The sequence below is a fragment of the Rana temporaria genome, chromosome 7 (assembly GCF_905171775.1).
Source record: "Rana temporaria chromosome 7, aRanTem1.1, whole genome shotgun sequence".
Lineage (NCBI taxonomy): Eukaryota > Metazoa > Chordata > Amphibia > Anura > Ranidae > Rana > Rana temporaria.
In genome coordinates, this window is record NC_053495.1 from 51,612,445 (window position 1) to 51,625,759 (window position 13,315).

General features: G+C 44.4%; 1 protein-coding gene across 1 annotated transcript in view; it reads left to right on the plus strand.

The window, feature by feature from the left end:
- The window catches only part of CFAP92 (cilia and flagella associated protein 92 (putative)), a 176,763-nt gene that overhangs the window by 123,895 nt on the left and 39,553 nt on the right, over nucleotides 1-13,315 (plus strand). The window contains exons 10-12 of the mRNA XM_040359356.1: nucleotides 1,985-2,877; nucleotides 3,152-3,343; nucleotides 9,906-10,194. Coding sequence (XP_040215290.1) covers nucleotides 1,985-2,877; nucleotides 3,152-3,343; nucleotides 9,906-10,194 — 1,374 coding nt within the window. The remainder of the gene's footprint in view (nucleotides 1-1,984; nucleotides 2,878-3,151; nucleotides 3,344-9,905; nucleotides 10,195-13,315) is intronic.

The following is a 13,315-nucleotide window of genomic DNA, read 5'->3' on the forward strand; positions in this document are numbered from 1 at the left end:
GTACAGCCAAACAAGCTGTGGCTCTACTTTTCCTTTAAGGGACAGGTTGTGGCCTTGTCCATTTTGTTTTAAAAACCTCTGGCTTTGTTTTCTCTTGTAAAAACCTTTTATCAAGGTGTTTCTTAGATTTGACCATCCTTACAGCACTCTGTGCTTCTTTGGATCTTAATTTGGTTCCCTTGCCCTGTGGAAAGCACCCTGTAAACCCATATTCTAACACACCTGGGTGTGATCCAAGCTCAATGCTCTGCAACCAGAGCCCACCCTAGTTTGAAGCCTATTAGAGCCTCTGACTCTAATCAGGTGCTGTAATTCATGCATCCGGCATCCTGAAAGGGGCTAGACGCATAAATAGGGGGTGGCAGTGGGGATGTAAAGGGGAGGCGGCGCCTGTGCGCCCTTAATGTATGGGCCGCCCCTGATCTAATGTCCACCAAGATTAGGGGTAGGTAACCAGCTGTTGTGGAACTACATTTCCCATGAATCGCGGCAACATCATGGTAAAATTGCGCGCCTTTGAAGTCGCAGTAGTGTGAAAGGGGCCTAAACCTGTGTTGGCAAGCACTTCTCCTTAATCCATCCACCTCACAGGTGTGGCATATCAAGATGCTGATTAGACAGCATGATTTTTGCACATGTGTTTCTTAGGCTGGCCACAATAAAAGGCCACTTTAAAATGTGCAGTTTTATCACACAGCACAATGCCACAGATGCCGCAAGTTTTGAGGGAGTGTGCAGTTGGCAATTGAGTGTGGGAATATCCACCAGAGCTGTTGACCTTGAAATGAATGTGCAGTTTTGCTGTATTGTGGGGGACGGGGTGTCCAAAAACCAGTCAGTATCTGGTGTGACCACCATTTGCCTCACGCAGTGCAGCACATCTCTTTCCTTCACATAGAATTGATAGATTGTTGCTTGTGGCCTGTGGAATGTTGGTCCATTCTTCTTCAATGGCTGTGCAAAGTTTCTGGATATTGGCAGGAACTGGAACACGCTGTCATATACGCCAATCCAGAGCATCCTAAACCTGCTCAATAGGTTACATGCTGCAACATGAGGTGATGGTTGTGGATTAATGGCACAACAATGGGCCTCAGGATCTCATCATGATAACTCTGTACATTCAAAATGGCATCAATAAAATGCACCTGTGTTCATTGTCCATAGCATACGCCTGCCCATACCATAACCCCACCATCACCATGGGCAACTCGATCCACAATGAACAAAATGTTGCGTTTATAATTTTGCTGAGTGTGTATGTGTGTGTGTGTATGTGTGTATATATATATATATATATATATATATATATATATATATATATATATATATATATATATACACACACATTAGGGCTGCGGAAATTAACGATTAATTCCTTGATTAATCATTAATTTCTTTGATCGATCAAAATAATTTTGATTGGTACGATCCGCGGATTGAGCTCCGCTGTCATGCCCATAGAAAAGGGCGCGGCTTCAGCCTAGCTCCTGAGCGGCGGCCATCTTGGTACACCCGGCGGCAGCCTAGTAGCGGTGCGCTGACGTCATCATCACCCGCCTGCTTGTGTCGTCTGCGGACGTGTCTGCCTGCTGACCTTTCTATTCTGGTAAGAGCAGACAATCTTCCCATATATACAGTGGGGGGAGATGTGGACATTACAGTATGGGGGGAGATGTGGATATTACAGTGGGGGGAGATGTGGACATTACAGTTTGGGGGGAGATGTGGATATTACAGTGGGGGGAAATGTCTACTATAAAGTGACTGACAGTCAATATACTAGATAAATTTTATAATTAAAGCTAAACTAACTTTCTAAGTTTTTCTTAAAGTTTACAAAAAAAATTTGTAAAAACTGTATGTGCGTTATAATCTAAATTGGGCAATTAATCGATTTAAAAAAATCGATTAATCGAACACTAAAATTTTAATCAGTAACAGCCCTAATATCTATAGCTATAATGTGTTTTTTTTTTTACAGGAGAAGTGTGTACCTGTCTACTGCAGATACAGATTCCGGGATCAGTCTTATCACCAGACACATGAACAAACGCACGGAACACATGTTTTCTTTAGGGATGTTTTTGTTATTTTTGCAGGAACCATAAGTGTGGGTGAACTGCGTGAATCTCTTCTTGGACCTTCTGTAGAGATTGAGGTACATGATCGAGATCAGAGGATAGAGGAGTGTGCCAACAAGCCATCACTTTTTGGCATGGAACCTGAAGATGAGAAGCTGAGTAATGTTGGTCTTGTGACTTCTAAACGTACTGTCCACAATCCATTCACAAAGAGTAACAGACAATGGGATCCCTATGGAGTTGCAAGGCTAAGTTTATTTGATCTTGTGTATGGTGCCACATACTTAAACATTTCTGTTCCAATACACAGCTGTGAATGCCCAGATCCCACAGGCTATCAATCAGACAGCAATAATGGAAAAATTTTAGGGGTTATAGGGTCAGTTGATGGCCCTCAAGATTCTTCGTTGCCAGTGGGGCATTATTTGGATGCCCAGTCACACCTGAAAGTTAGAGTAGACCTTGCAGTGCCACTGTCTTTTGACGAGGGGAGTCCCGATTGTCCCTTTGGGCGTATGGTCTGCATCTTTGAATACAGGAACAAACAGCTGTTCAGGGATTTCATCATTAAGATTGCAAATATCAACTCAAAGGCCTTAGGCTTCGATTTTAACCCTTGGAATGTCACTGTGGAAGCTCTGTCCAGAGTTTCCTTGACTGAATATCAGAAAAGAGATGTTACCCTGGATGTTATTACTGGTATACATATCATGGATGGATCCATCCACCTCATTATTTTGGAAGGACTGAAGGACAAAGGTATTAAAGAATTGTGGGAAACCCTATCAAGCAGGTATACGGTCTGCACAATTTTTTTGTATTTCATGTATGTTTAGACTGAATTCTTATTTTTATTGTACAGTGAATGTGTGGTGGATACTTAGTGAGTGTGCATAGTTATGTATGCTTGTGACTGTTTTGTGCTTGTACAGATATGAAATGTAAGAATATGTCTGAGTAGTACAGAAAGTACCTTCTGTTTTCTTCTGTTAACTATCCTTAGCATACTTTTTACAGTAGAAAATGACTGTTCGTACAAATTTTACGTTTTCTGCAATTTGGTACAGGCCAAACGGAGAGAATGAAAAGTTGGAGACCTTGTACAACTCTGAAATGGCTTTCAGTGAGCGATTATACAAAGATCTTGGAGTCTTGTTGTGCCACATCCATCTGCTTGAGAATCTCACATCCTTAGTGAATCAACCCCTTCTTTATGTCAGGGACATGGTTCCTCCATTGTGTTTTCATGCCTTGTCAAGGTAAGCAGTCCTCCTAGGGTAGAGTTGGAATTGATATGTCTTATTTATTCTTTGCTTAATTTCCATAATACGCGCATATTATATAGTGCTTACAGAGTACGAATAACTATTAACCGTAGGTCTCTGTTAATCCAGTGTACCCGATACAGATAAAACCCATACAAAATTTCACACCCTTTTTCTCTTTGTAGTCCTATGCTCTTTTTATGATTTTTACCTGTTTTTTAATGCCTTACTTTTTTGATTAATGGAAATGTGCACACTCCTGAACGCTATGCTGGCAATAGAGTATTGGCACAACTGTTGTAACACAAAAGCCTGGGTAAGACTATGAAAATGGAGGTATTAGTGCAATGCTTTTTTCCTGAATTTCTGTAACTTAAATAGGCCTTTAAACATGTGAAGGGATGGTAGGGAAAATTTAGGAAAATGTCAATTAACCTACTAGTATATTTATGCATGAGGAAACAGAGAACACAGAGATAGAAAGATTTTATAAACTACAAACATGTAGTGTTCCTAGTACTCTCTTCTCAGTTTACCCTCGAACCCAGTGTTCGACCAATAAACAGTTCACCTTCAGAAGGCATGCACCTATTCTGCCAAGAAATGGAAGACAGTGGCAATAAAAAATTCAACTTTACAATCATTTAAAAAAGTAAGTTCACCCATGGAAACTGAACAGGCAAGCATAAGATTTTGATGGGAATAGTACCTACAGTTAAAGGTGATATACTTAAACAAATGGGACATAGTATACTAATTTTCACTATTTAAATTAAAGCAGAGCTAAATTCCTCAATATCTCTTTAAAGCAGTCCAACGTCCCTCGCTAGTGCTGGCATCTTCTGCATAGCTTTTTCCGAGAGCCAGGCTGTGCCCATTCTTGTGCAGCTCAGTGTACATGCCAGAGAAGACTGCAAGCAGGCAAGTAGGTTTTTTTAATTGTAGAGGAGACATTGCATATCTCTTCTGCAACAAAGAGCCTGTCTGCTTGCAGTTTTCAAACGTGGGACTTTAGTTCTGCTTTAACAATAAGGCAGATTTGTCATAGGTATAAGACAAGTACACCTCTATATTTACCACTAAGGATGAGCTCCAGCGTGTTCGCATAGTACACGTGCAGAGCCCGCCAAGAAGTCTGCACGGCGCTGCGCTAATCACAGCCAGGGAGACATTTCCTGATCTCTGCAGCCGAGCATCAGGAAATGTCTCCCTGGCTGTGATTAGCTCAGCGCCGTGCAGACTTCCTGGCGGGCTCTGCACGTGTACTATGCGAACACGCTAGAGCTCATCCTTATTTACCACCTCTTTAAATCAATTTAGAATCTGGTGTTCCATATTAGTTTCCCAAAGATTAGAAGCTACTTAGTATGCAGGTGGAATCCATCTTATTTAAAGAAGGACTATCACTTTGTATATTATTTGTTGCTTCAGTACCCTAGCATACACTGTGATTTTTAGGAACAGTAGGAGCTAAAATCCAGTATGTGACGGCGTACTCCAAGCTACGCCCAATGATTTCCTAACAAAAAGGGCGTGTGTCAGTTTAACACTGAACTACACTGACACGCTCACAGCAGTGCTGTTCCTGTGCTGATTACACATGGCATGTCTATGTACAAGCTGCAAGTGGCAGCTGTGTGCGAGCAAAGCTTTCATGAATTATTTCATACTATTTTTTTATAAAAGCAGTGTGCTATCACTGCTGTTGCTCTCAACTACTAAGCAGATGGGATATGTGTGAGGTGCACAGGAACAGCACTGGTGTGAGCGTGCCTGTGTTTTGTGGTAAGCTGAAGCCTGACTGAGTGACTGAGTGTCAGCACTTGTGTCAGAAAAACGCAGAGGATGACACAAGTGCTATTAATCTACATCTGTCTCCTTAAACTTTGTAGTCTGAAATCAAAGGTTGGTGCTTGGGGCTGTCTTTCTATCGCATACTGCAAAGCATTCTCTGAATGGATGAGGTGGGGTGGTGAAGTCACATTCCACACCACGTTTAATCCGAGAACGCCTTGTATTCCTTGGGGAAAAAGGTGTTCACTGAGTGAGTGAGATCCCCTGTGGTTACTTTGCATCAGGGCATCTGCTTGGCACAGGACCTGGAAGACAGCAAGGATCATTGTAGTAGTTTCAGCTACTAGAGGTGATTCTCTTCCGCAGGGGTCAGCCAGGTATGAAATATATGTACTTACATTGGTCCAAGTTAAACCAATGTAACTATGCAAAATAAAATACCTGGAAATCAGCTTTTAACTTCAGATATCAAGGGTCTGGTGCTCTCTTTGCATGTTCTAATTTTTTATTTTTTTTTTAACCATAAGTTCAGGTTTATTGAGATGTAAAAGAGGCATGTACACATATACAGCAATGGGTTCACAATGACCAAGAATAAACAATATTATGACATTAGCACGTATCAACTCTTGAGCCGTCGGTCCGGTGCATACCGGGTCTCGCATATACAGTCATACAATTATAAGTCACAAAAAAGAGAAAGAGACAAGTAGAAAAAAATAAAAAAAAAGGAGAAATAAATGAAGCCAGCTAAAATCCTCTCCCTCACAGACATCCCATTCCGCACAAAATCACTTTCTGGCTGATCTCATACTGTACATGTTTCCCCGTCTTCTAACCATCTATCCCATACACTGGAGAATTTCTGGGGTCTGTTCACCTCCCTTTTCCAATCCTCTAACGTTGGAGCCCTGTCCCGCATCCAGGCCTTAGCGACCACCTTCCTGGCCATAAATAATGTTTCACACATAAAGATAGTCTGATACTTGTCCACCTCCACATCAGGTATTAGTCCCAAGAGACACAGTTTTGGGTCCATGCCCACTGGGGACCCCATATTGTCATGGAGAAACTGCGTCACCTGTAACCAGTAGGCCTGTATGTCCGGACAATGCCACAGTAGATGAAAGAAGGAGCCCCCAGCTGCGGCACACATAGGGCACCCAGGGTCTCTCGCAGGTTGGAACTTTGCCAGTCTTAAGGGTGTAAGGTACGCACAGTGAACTGTGTATAGCTGTGTCAGTCTGTCTGAGAGTTTGGTGGACGATGTCTTTACTCCCTCTAATATCTCCCCCCAGTCAGCATCTTCCATAAGACCTAAGTCCTGTTCCCAAGCAACCTTAGCTTTCTGGATTACCCTACTAACACTGCACTGTCGAATAATATAATACAGTATAGGTTAGATGTAAGTTTGGCTGAATCTGCTCCAAAAATGATATCTAGCACTTGTGGGCCTCTAAGGTCAACTGTAATCGATTCCACCTGTGCTCTGAGCGCATGCCTCAGCTGTAAATACCTAAACATAAACTGTGGTGGGAGGGAGAACTCCTCCTTGAGACTTGCAAAGGGCTTAGGGCCTGATTCAGAGAGCACCTGAGATATAAATAATACCCCATATGCTGCCCAGAGCCCCGGGTCCGGTACCGTGCCCAGCTCAGGCAAGCCTCCATTGTACCACAATAGAGTGTGGGAGTGTATGTGAGTCCTATCCTGTTTCTTAAGGGCTATATCCCATATTTTCTGGTGATGTTCTAAATTTTTAATGCCCATTTTTCACGTCGAGGAAAAATGCTCTGGAGCCTACACACGATCGTTTTTAATGACCAATTTAAAACATAGAATTTTTCTCGTCGTGAAAAACGGTCGTGTACGCAGCATTAGAGCAAGACTACAAGGGTCAAGGGTCAGGCTCAAAGACCAGTAGCTATAGCAGTAAAGAGACTCCCACTGACCGGCTAGATAGATATACAAGCCGCCTGGCAGATGATGCAGGCTCATCTAAGTACTAACCTGTGTTCACCAGAGCTTCTGATTGTGTAGATGGGTTTTGCTGTGCGTTGGAATTCGGTCGCAGCCCTCAGGATTGTCCCACCAGGGGGTAAGCAAGCCGGGATTCATTAGCAAATAGAGAGGGTAGGGATTGAATAGTTGAGGAACATGCCAAAAGTCAGTAATGAGTGGTAGCAGAGATACGGAACGGCAGCAGCAGGAGTGACGAGCGAGATATTGGCTGGAGAGAGCACAGTAATCTGGTAAACCCGAAGTGAAAGGGCATGGCTTAGATAGGAAGTTTATCAGAAGGGCAAAGGGTTCAAGGTTCAGCAGAAACAAGGCACATAGGGTGTTGTCCAGCATCTCAGGTGGCTCAGAAAAAAAAGACATCACCAGACACAGCAAAGGTAGTAGGTTCAGACATGGGTCTTGACACATCGTCTCAGCTATACTTCCTGAATCATATCAAATGTGCTTATTGAGAATATGTGGCCACCTGTCCAACAGGAAAATGTTCCAAAGCACACAAGCAAATTGACCAAGGAATTGCCTAAAAGGAAAAAAAAGGGGGTTTTGAACTGCCCTAGTCAAAGCCCTAATTTGACCTCCTTTGAAATTTTGTTGGTGGGCCAATAACTTCACAACAGGATACAGCAACTTTACAAGAAGACCAAGTTAAAATAGAGGGGTGGGTACAGGGCTCAAGTCCTGCGGGAACGCGTGGGAACGGAGTTCCTGCACTTTTTTCACAGCAGGAACGCAGTTCCCTTTGCAGGACTAGAGCAGCCGAGCCGCCCGAGCCAATCCTTCACTAAGCGGCGATGCCCAGCTCGAGTCACTGCCAGGGGCAGGCAAACCTTAGTAATCCTTTATGTTACTGGCCGCTTCCTGTATATGGATTCATCGGGTAGTGTGCGGGTATTCCGTCACTTCCTCGATGCCGCAATGTCTCCAGGGAGCTTTTGACATTGCGGAGGTCTGCCGCGAGTTATCGCGGGATTTGGAAAGAACTTGCTTCTTAAAGCAATTAACTTAAAGCATTACTAAGGTACAGTGGATCGAAAAAAAAAAAAACATGTGGTTTAGTAATTATGCATATGAGCGTATCATTTATTTATTTTTGGTGGGTCTTGGGTGGGAGTTCCCACACTTTTTTCCCCAGGACTTGACCCCTGGGTGGGTAGCTATATGGCAGATGAGGTAAAATTTAAAGAAATGTACTTAGGAGCTAAAAATATACATGCAAGTTACACGCATGGGAAGTCAAGGATGGAAAAAGATGTGGGGGTCCAAGTGGATAACAAGCTCTGCAATAGCATGCAATGACAAGCTGCAGCAAGCAAGGCCAGCAGACTATTGGCATGCATTAAAAAGGGTATTTACTCAAGAGAGAAAACTATCATTTTACCACTTTACAAAACTCTGGTTCAGCCACATCTTGAGTATGCTATCCAGTTCTGCTCACCAATCCTCAGGAAGGGTGGGCTTGAATTGGAGAGAATCCAAAGAAGGGCAACAAAGCTACTAATAATAAATACCATATTTATCGGGGTATTGCACGCTCCGGCGTATAGCGCGCACCCCTAATGTGGACCCGCATTCCTGTAAAAAAAAAAACATTTTAGTACTTACAGTTTTGGTGTCTTGCGCGGCGTCCATCGGCAGCCTCGTCGGGTCCGGTGTCCGTCTGCGACTTCGGTGGTGTCGTCCTCGTCGAGTCCGTCTGCGGCTTCGGTGGTGTCCTCCTCGTCGGGTCCGGGGTCCGGCGCCCATCTGCGGCTTCGGTGGTGTCCTCCTCGTCGGGTCCGGCGTCCGTCTGCGGCTTCGGTGGTGTCCTCCCGCGCTATTACCCGTCGAATCACCGCTTCCCGCGCTCAGTTTGAATGCCTGCGCCGACATATACCGTCATGCAGTACACTCGGGTACATTCGGCCAGGCTCCGCGTTGCTCGTGCTCACGCTCTGTGATGTTTATGCGTGAGCACGAGCGAAGCCGAGCCTGGCCAAATGTAGCCGAGTGTACTGCACTCGGTATATGTCGGCGCAGGCATTCAAACTGAGCTCGGGTATCGGCGTATATCGCGCACCCACGATTTTCTCCTTATTTTAGGGGGAAAAAGTGTGCGATATACGCCGATAAATGGGGCTATAATGGTGATATACAAATCCTTGAATGGTGACTGTATTATGAGGAAATGTTTGATTCTTAAAGAAGACATACGGCAGGATGTTTGATGAGAAGGGGGTCAATCATAAACTGTGTAAGGGGTTCTTTACTGTCTGAGAGGTGAGTTTGTGGAACTCCATTGCACAGTTAGTAGTGTCAGCGGAGAGTGCAGATATTTAAAAAAAAACTTTGATGTGTTTCTCAGACAACACAATGTACAGGGATATGGAAAACAGTCCTCTCTCACACACACATACACATTCTCAGGTTGAACTGGGTGTCTTTATTCAACCTTACCAACTCTGTAAAGATGCCTACAAAATGTATTTTGTGCCACAGAGGGAATTAACAGCTTTTAATGCCAAGGGTGTACTTTTTCCACAGTACCTCTAGCAAGCCAGATACGTATACTTACAGTATGTCTGCCCAGTGTAGAAGAAAATCACATCTATGTTATGTTTTGATACAGAAAAAAAAAAAGAAGTTCCCTGGAGTCTGTAGACCCATGGTCTAATCTCATTACTACTGTTTGCATTTCTGTATGGAAGTACAGTATGTAGTGTACATCCTTTAGAATATTTACATACATATGTAATTATTTTAGGTTGGACTATATCCGCAGTGCCAAAAAACTACGAGACGTCATCCACTCCAACTTGCTGCCCTCCGCAGATATGATCCACCTTCTGAGTCGTGAATTCGGAATTCCATTCAATTTTGGGGACTTGCTTGCAGATACTGAACCTTCTCCTAGTAAAAAGCTGGTGATTTCTGAATGGGAAGATAAATGGTACAGTAAACACTTATTGCGCAGCTCATTAGATAATAATAATGAAGCATACATTCTGTGGAAGTGGGAAATGGAGAGGCAAGAAATCAAAGATCACATCAAGGTGGGTGCAGATCCTCTGGTTAAGTTTCTGTCTTTGAATATACTTGTGATGTTGGTCGTCTTTTGTCCTGGCTGCTGTAGGTATTCAGGCAATATTTCAGGCATGTCATGATCATATAATCCCTCCATAGGCTCTCAGAAAAATAATAGACTGTGTTCTTTCACATACAGGGCAAATCAGCCCCCTGTTAAGACAAAAAAAGTTATGAAAAATTTGAGAATAGAAAGAAAAAATATTTTAATCCTTCATAAAATGTATTTAACACAGGGGCAAACATATACATGTTAAAAAAAGGCATAGAAAAAAATCTCTTATATCTGTTCGATGGGATCTGCCTGGGGGAATTGTGTTTGGAGTATCTTTATCTGCTTATAAACTTTCTGGAATACACATATTGTTGTTGTGGTGTAGGATATGGGCCTGCTGTCTCTCCATCCCTCTTTTTTTCCTTCTTTTTTTCCTTCCCTCTCTCTCCTTCCTTCTCTATCTTTCTCCCTATCTTTTTCCCTATCTTCTTTCTTTCTTTCTCTCTCCCTTTCTTTCTTCCTCGGTCACTCTCTTCCTTCTCCCTCCATCCCTCTTTCATCTCAGACTATAACCATACTCCCTTTAAGCCATGCCCAATATTTAGTTTAAACCATGCCCATTTTTCGCTGCGCTATGCATACTGAATGCTTTCTCTATATTAAGCCATGCCTACAAATGAATGCCCCACCCCTAATTAAAATAAGATTCTGCTTACATACAAAAAAAGTGTCCCTATAAATGTTTTCAGAATGTTTGCAACTATGCCTTAATTCATCAATCTGGGGTTGTGTTTGTGTTGCCAGACGACACCTGCAAGGGACAGTCTACCTCTTGATTCACAATTGCAAGGCATACAATCTGAAGACAAAGGTTCCTCCCTTCCCTTTGAAGGCACCCTTTACCAGTAGCCTCTGGGCTTTGTAGGCTTTTCAGCATCAGGCCTCGGTTTCCTAGGTCTGTAAATATACCACTTTTCTCTGCACACACAATTGGCAGGTTTTCCTGGGTGGATATTCAGTCTTCAGTGGATGCTGCCCCAATTCTGGGAGTGGGAGGGGCTATGCAGGGCTGAGTGAAGCTTTGCTGTTTTCCATTGTCCAATTACCTGGAGGTGGACCATAACCTAATGGTCTAAGCTCGCCTGTGTCCTGTGATGTATTCCAAGAAAGACATTTTACAGCTATGTCTAAAATCCATTTTCTCTTGTGTTCATGGACGGACACAGCAGATTATCTTGACAATAGGGTATTATCCTTCTATCAGGAGAGGACTAGGCAGAAACATTGTTAAAGTGTTAATACAATCTTAAAATTGTACCGCACCGCCCAGGAGGCGGTCCCTCTAGGTACAACCCCTCTCCCTGCACACAGCAGCTTCAGTTTTTTTCTGCCTAGCATAGGAGTAGGACCCGGCTTTGGAGTTTTTAAGTTTTTTTTCTCTGCTTTGATCCTTTTTTCTCTGCTTTGATCCTGAGATCTGGCATCAACTGCCGACTGGGCGACAGGCTGGATGTCCTAGATCCTTGCAGTCACCCCAGTTTCGGGCAGCGAGCGTGTGCAGGTCTTTAGGTACGTGCTGGGTTGGCCACGACATGCCCCGTTTGCTCCAGGGGTGGCCGGTGAGCTATGCCACCAGGTCACACATATGACCGGGCTAATTACGATCTCTGTCACAGTGTGACGGGCCGACAGCTACCTGCGTACTGTATAGAATATCCAAGCTCAAGCGTACTGCTGGGGTGGTGGGTTTGTTTGGGATGCTTCCAGCAAGCCTCGCAGGATTGGTAAGTACCTTCCCCCCTGCCTCGGTGGGGTGGAATGCCTGAACATTCCCAGGGAGGTCGATCAGGGGTCCTTTTCCACCCTTCCATCTTCTCTCCCTCCCCTCTCTCCTCCTCATGCTTCTAGCTGGGCCTGCTGCAGTGGAAAAAGAGTGAATACCCTGCGCTGCCAGTATTAGTTGAATGGTAGCTGCTAACACGGCTCGTATGAGAAAAGCAGAGAGATCAAAAAAGTGGTAAATGTGTAGCGCTAAAAATGACTATCTCTGATGACAATCAAAATACCAAAACACACCAAGCAATAATGAATGAATTGTGTGACAAAAATAAAATTCCCTTTTTCCAAAGGAACAAACACTGTGGGCCAGATCCACAAAAACCTGACGTAACTTAAAAAATCCAATTTAAGTTACACTGCCTTAAAGTTTCTACCTAAGTGCCTGATCCACAAAGCACTTATCTAGAAATTTCAGGCTGTGTAACTAAAATTCCGCCGGCGCAAGGCGTTCCTATTCAAATGGGGCGAGTCCCATTTAAATGAGGCGCGCTCCCGCGCCGGCCGTACTGCGCATGCGCGAGGTTACGTTACGCCGAGTTTTGAGGATCGCGACGGCTTAAAAAAGTTGCGTCGGGGAAAAAAAATAAAAAATACAGCGTCGCTCGGCATGCATTCCTGAGGGAGAACTCCATGCCAATTTTCAAAGAAAAAACCGGCATGGGTTCACCCCCCAGGAGCATACCAGGCCCTTAGGTCTGTTATGGGTTGTAAGGGGACCCCCCCTACGCCGAAAAATCGACGTAGGGGTCCCCCTACAATCCATACCAGACCCATATCCAAAGCACGCTACCCGGCTGGCCAGGAATGGGAGTGGGGACGAGCGAGCGCCCCCCCCCTCCTGAGCCGTGCCAGGCCGCGTGCCCTCAACATGGGGGGGTTGGGTGCTCTGGGGCAGGGGGGCGCACTGCGGGCCCCCCCACCCCAGAGCATCCTGTCCCCATGTTGATGAGGACAGGACCTCTTCCCGACAACCCTTGCCATTGGTTGTCGGGGTCTGCGGGCGGAGGCTTATCGGAATCTGGGAGTCCCCTTTAATAAGGGGGCCCCCAGATACCGGCCCCCCACCCTAAGTGAATGGATATGGGGTACATCGTACCCCTATCCATTCACCTGGAGGCAAAAAGTAAAAGTTAATAAACACACAACACAAGGCTTTTTAAAATATTTTATTTTTCTGCTCCGGAGGCCCCCCCTGTCTTCGTTATTAGCTCTATTAGCAGGGGGGGCTTCTTCTTCCGCTCTCCGGGGGCCTTCTC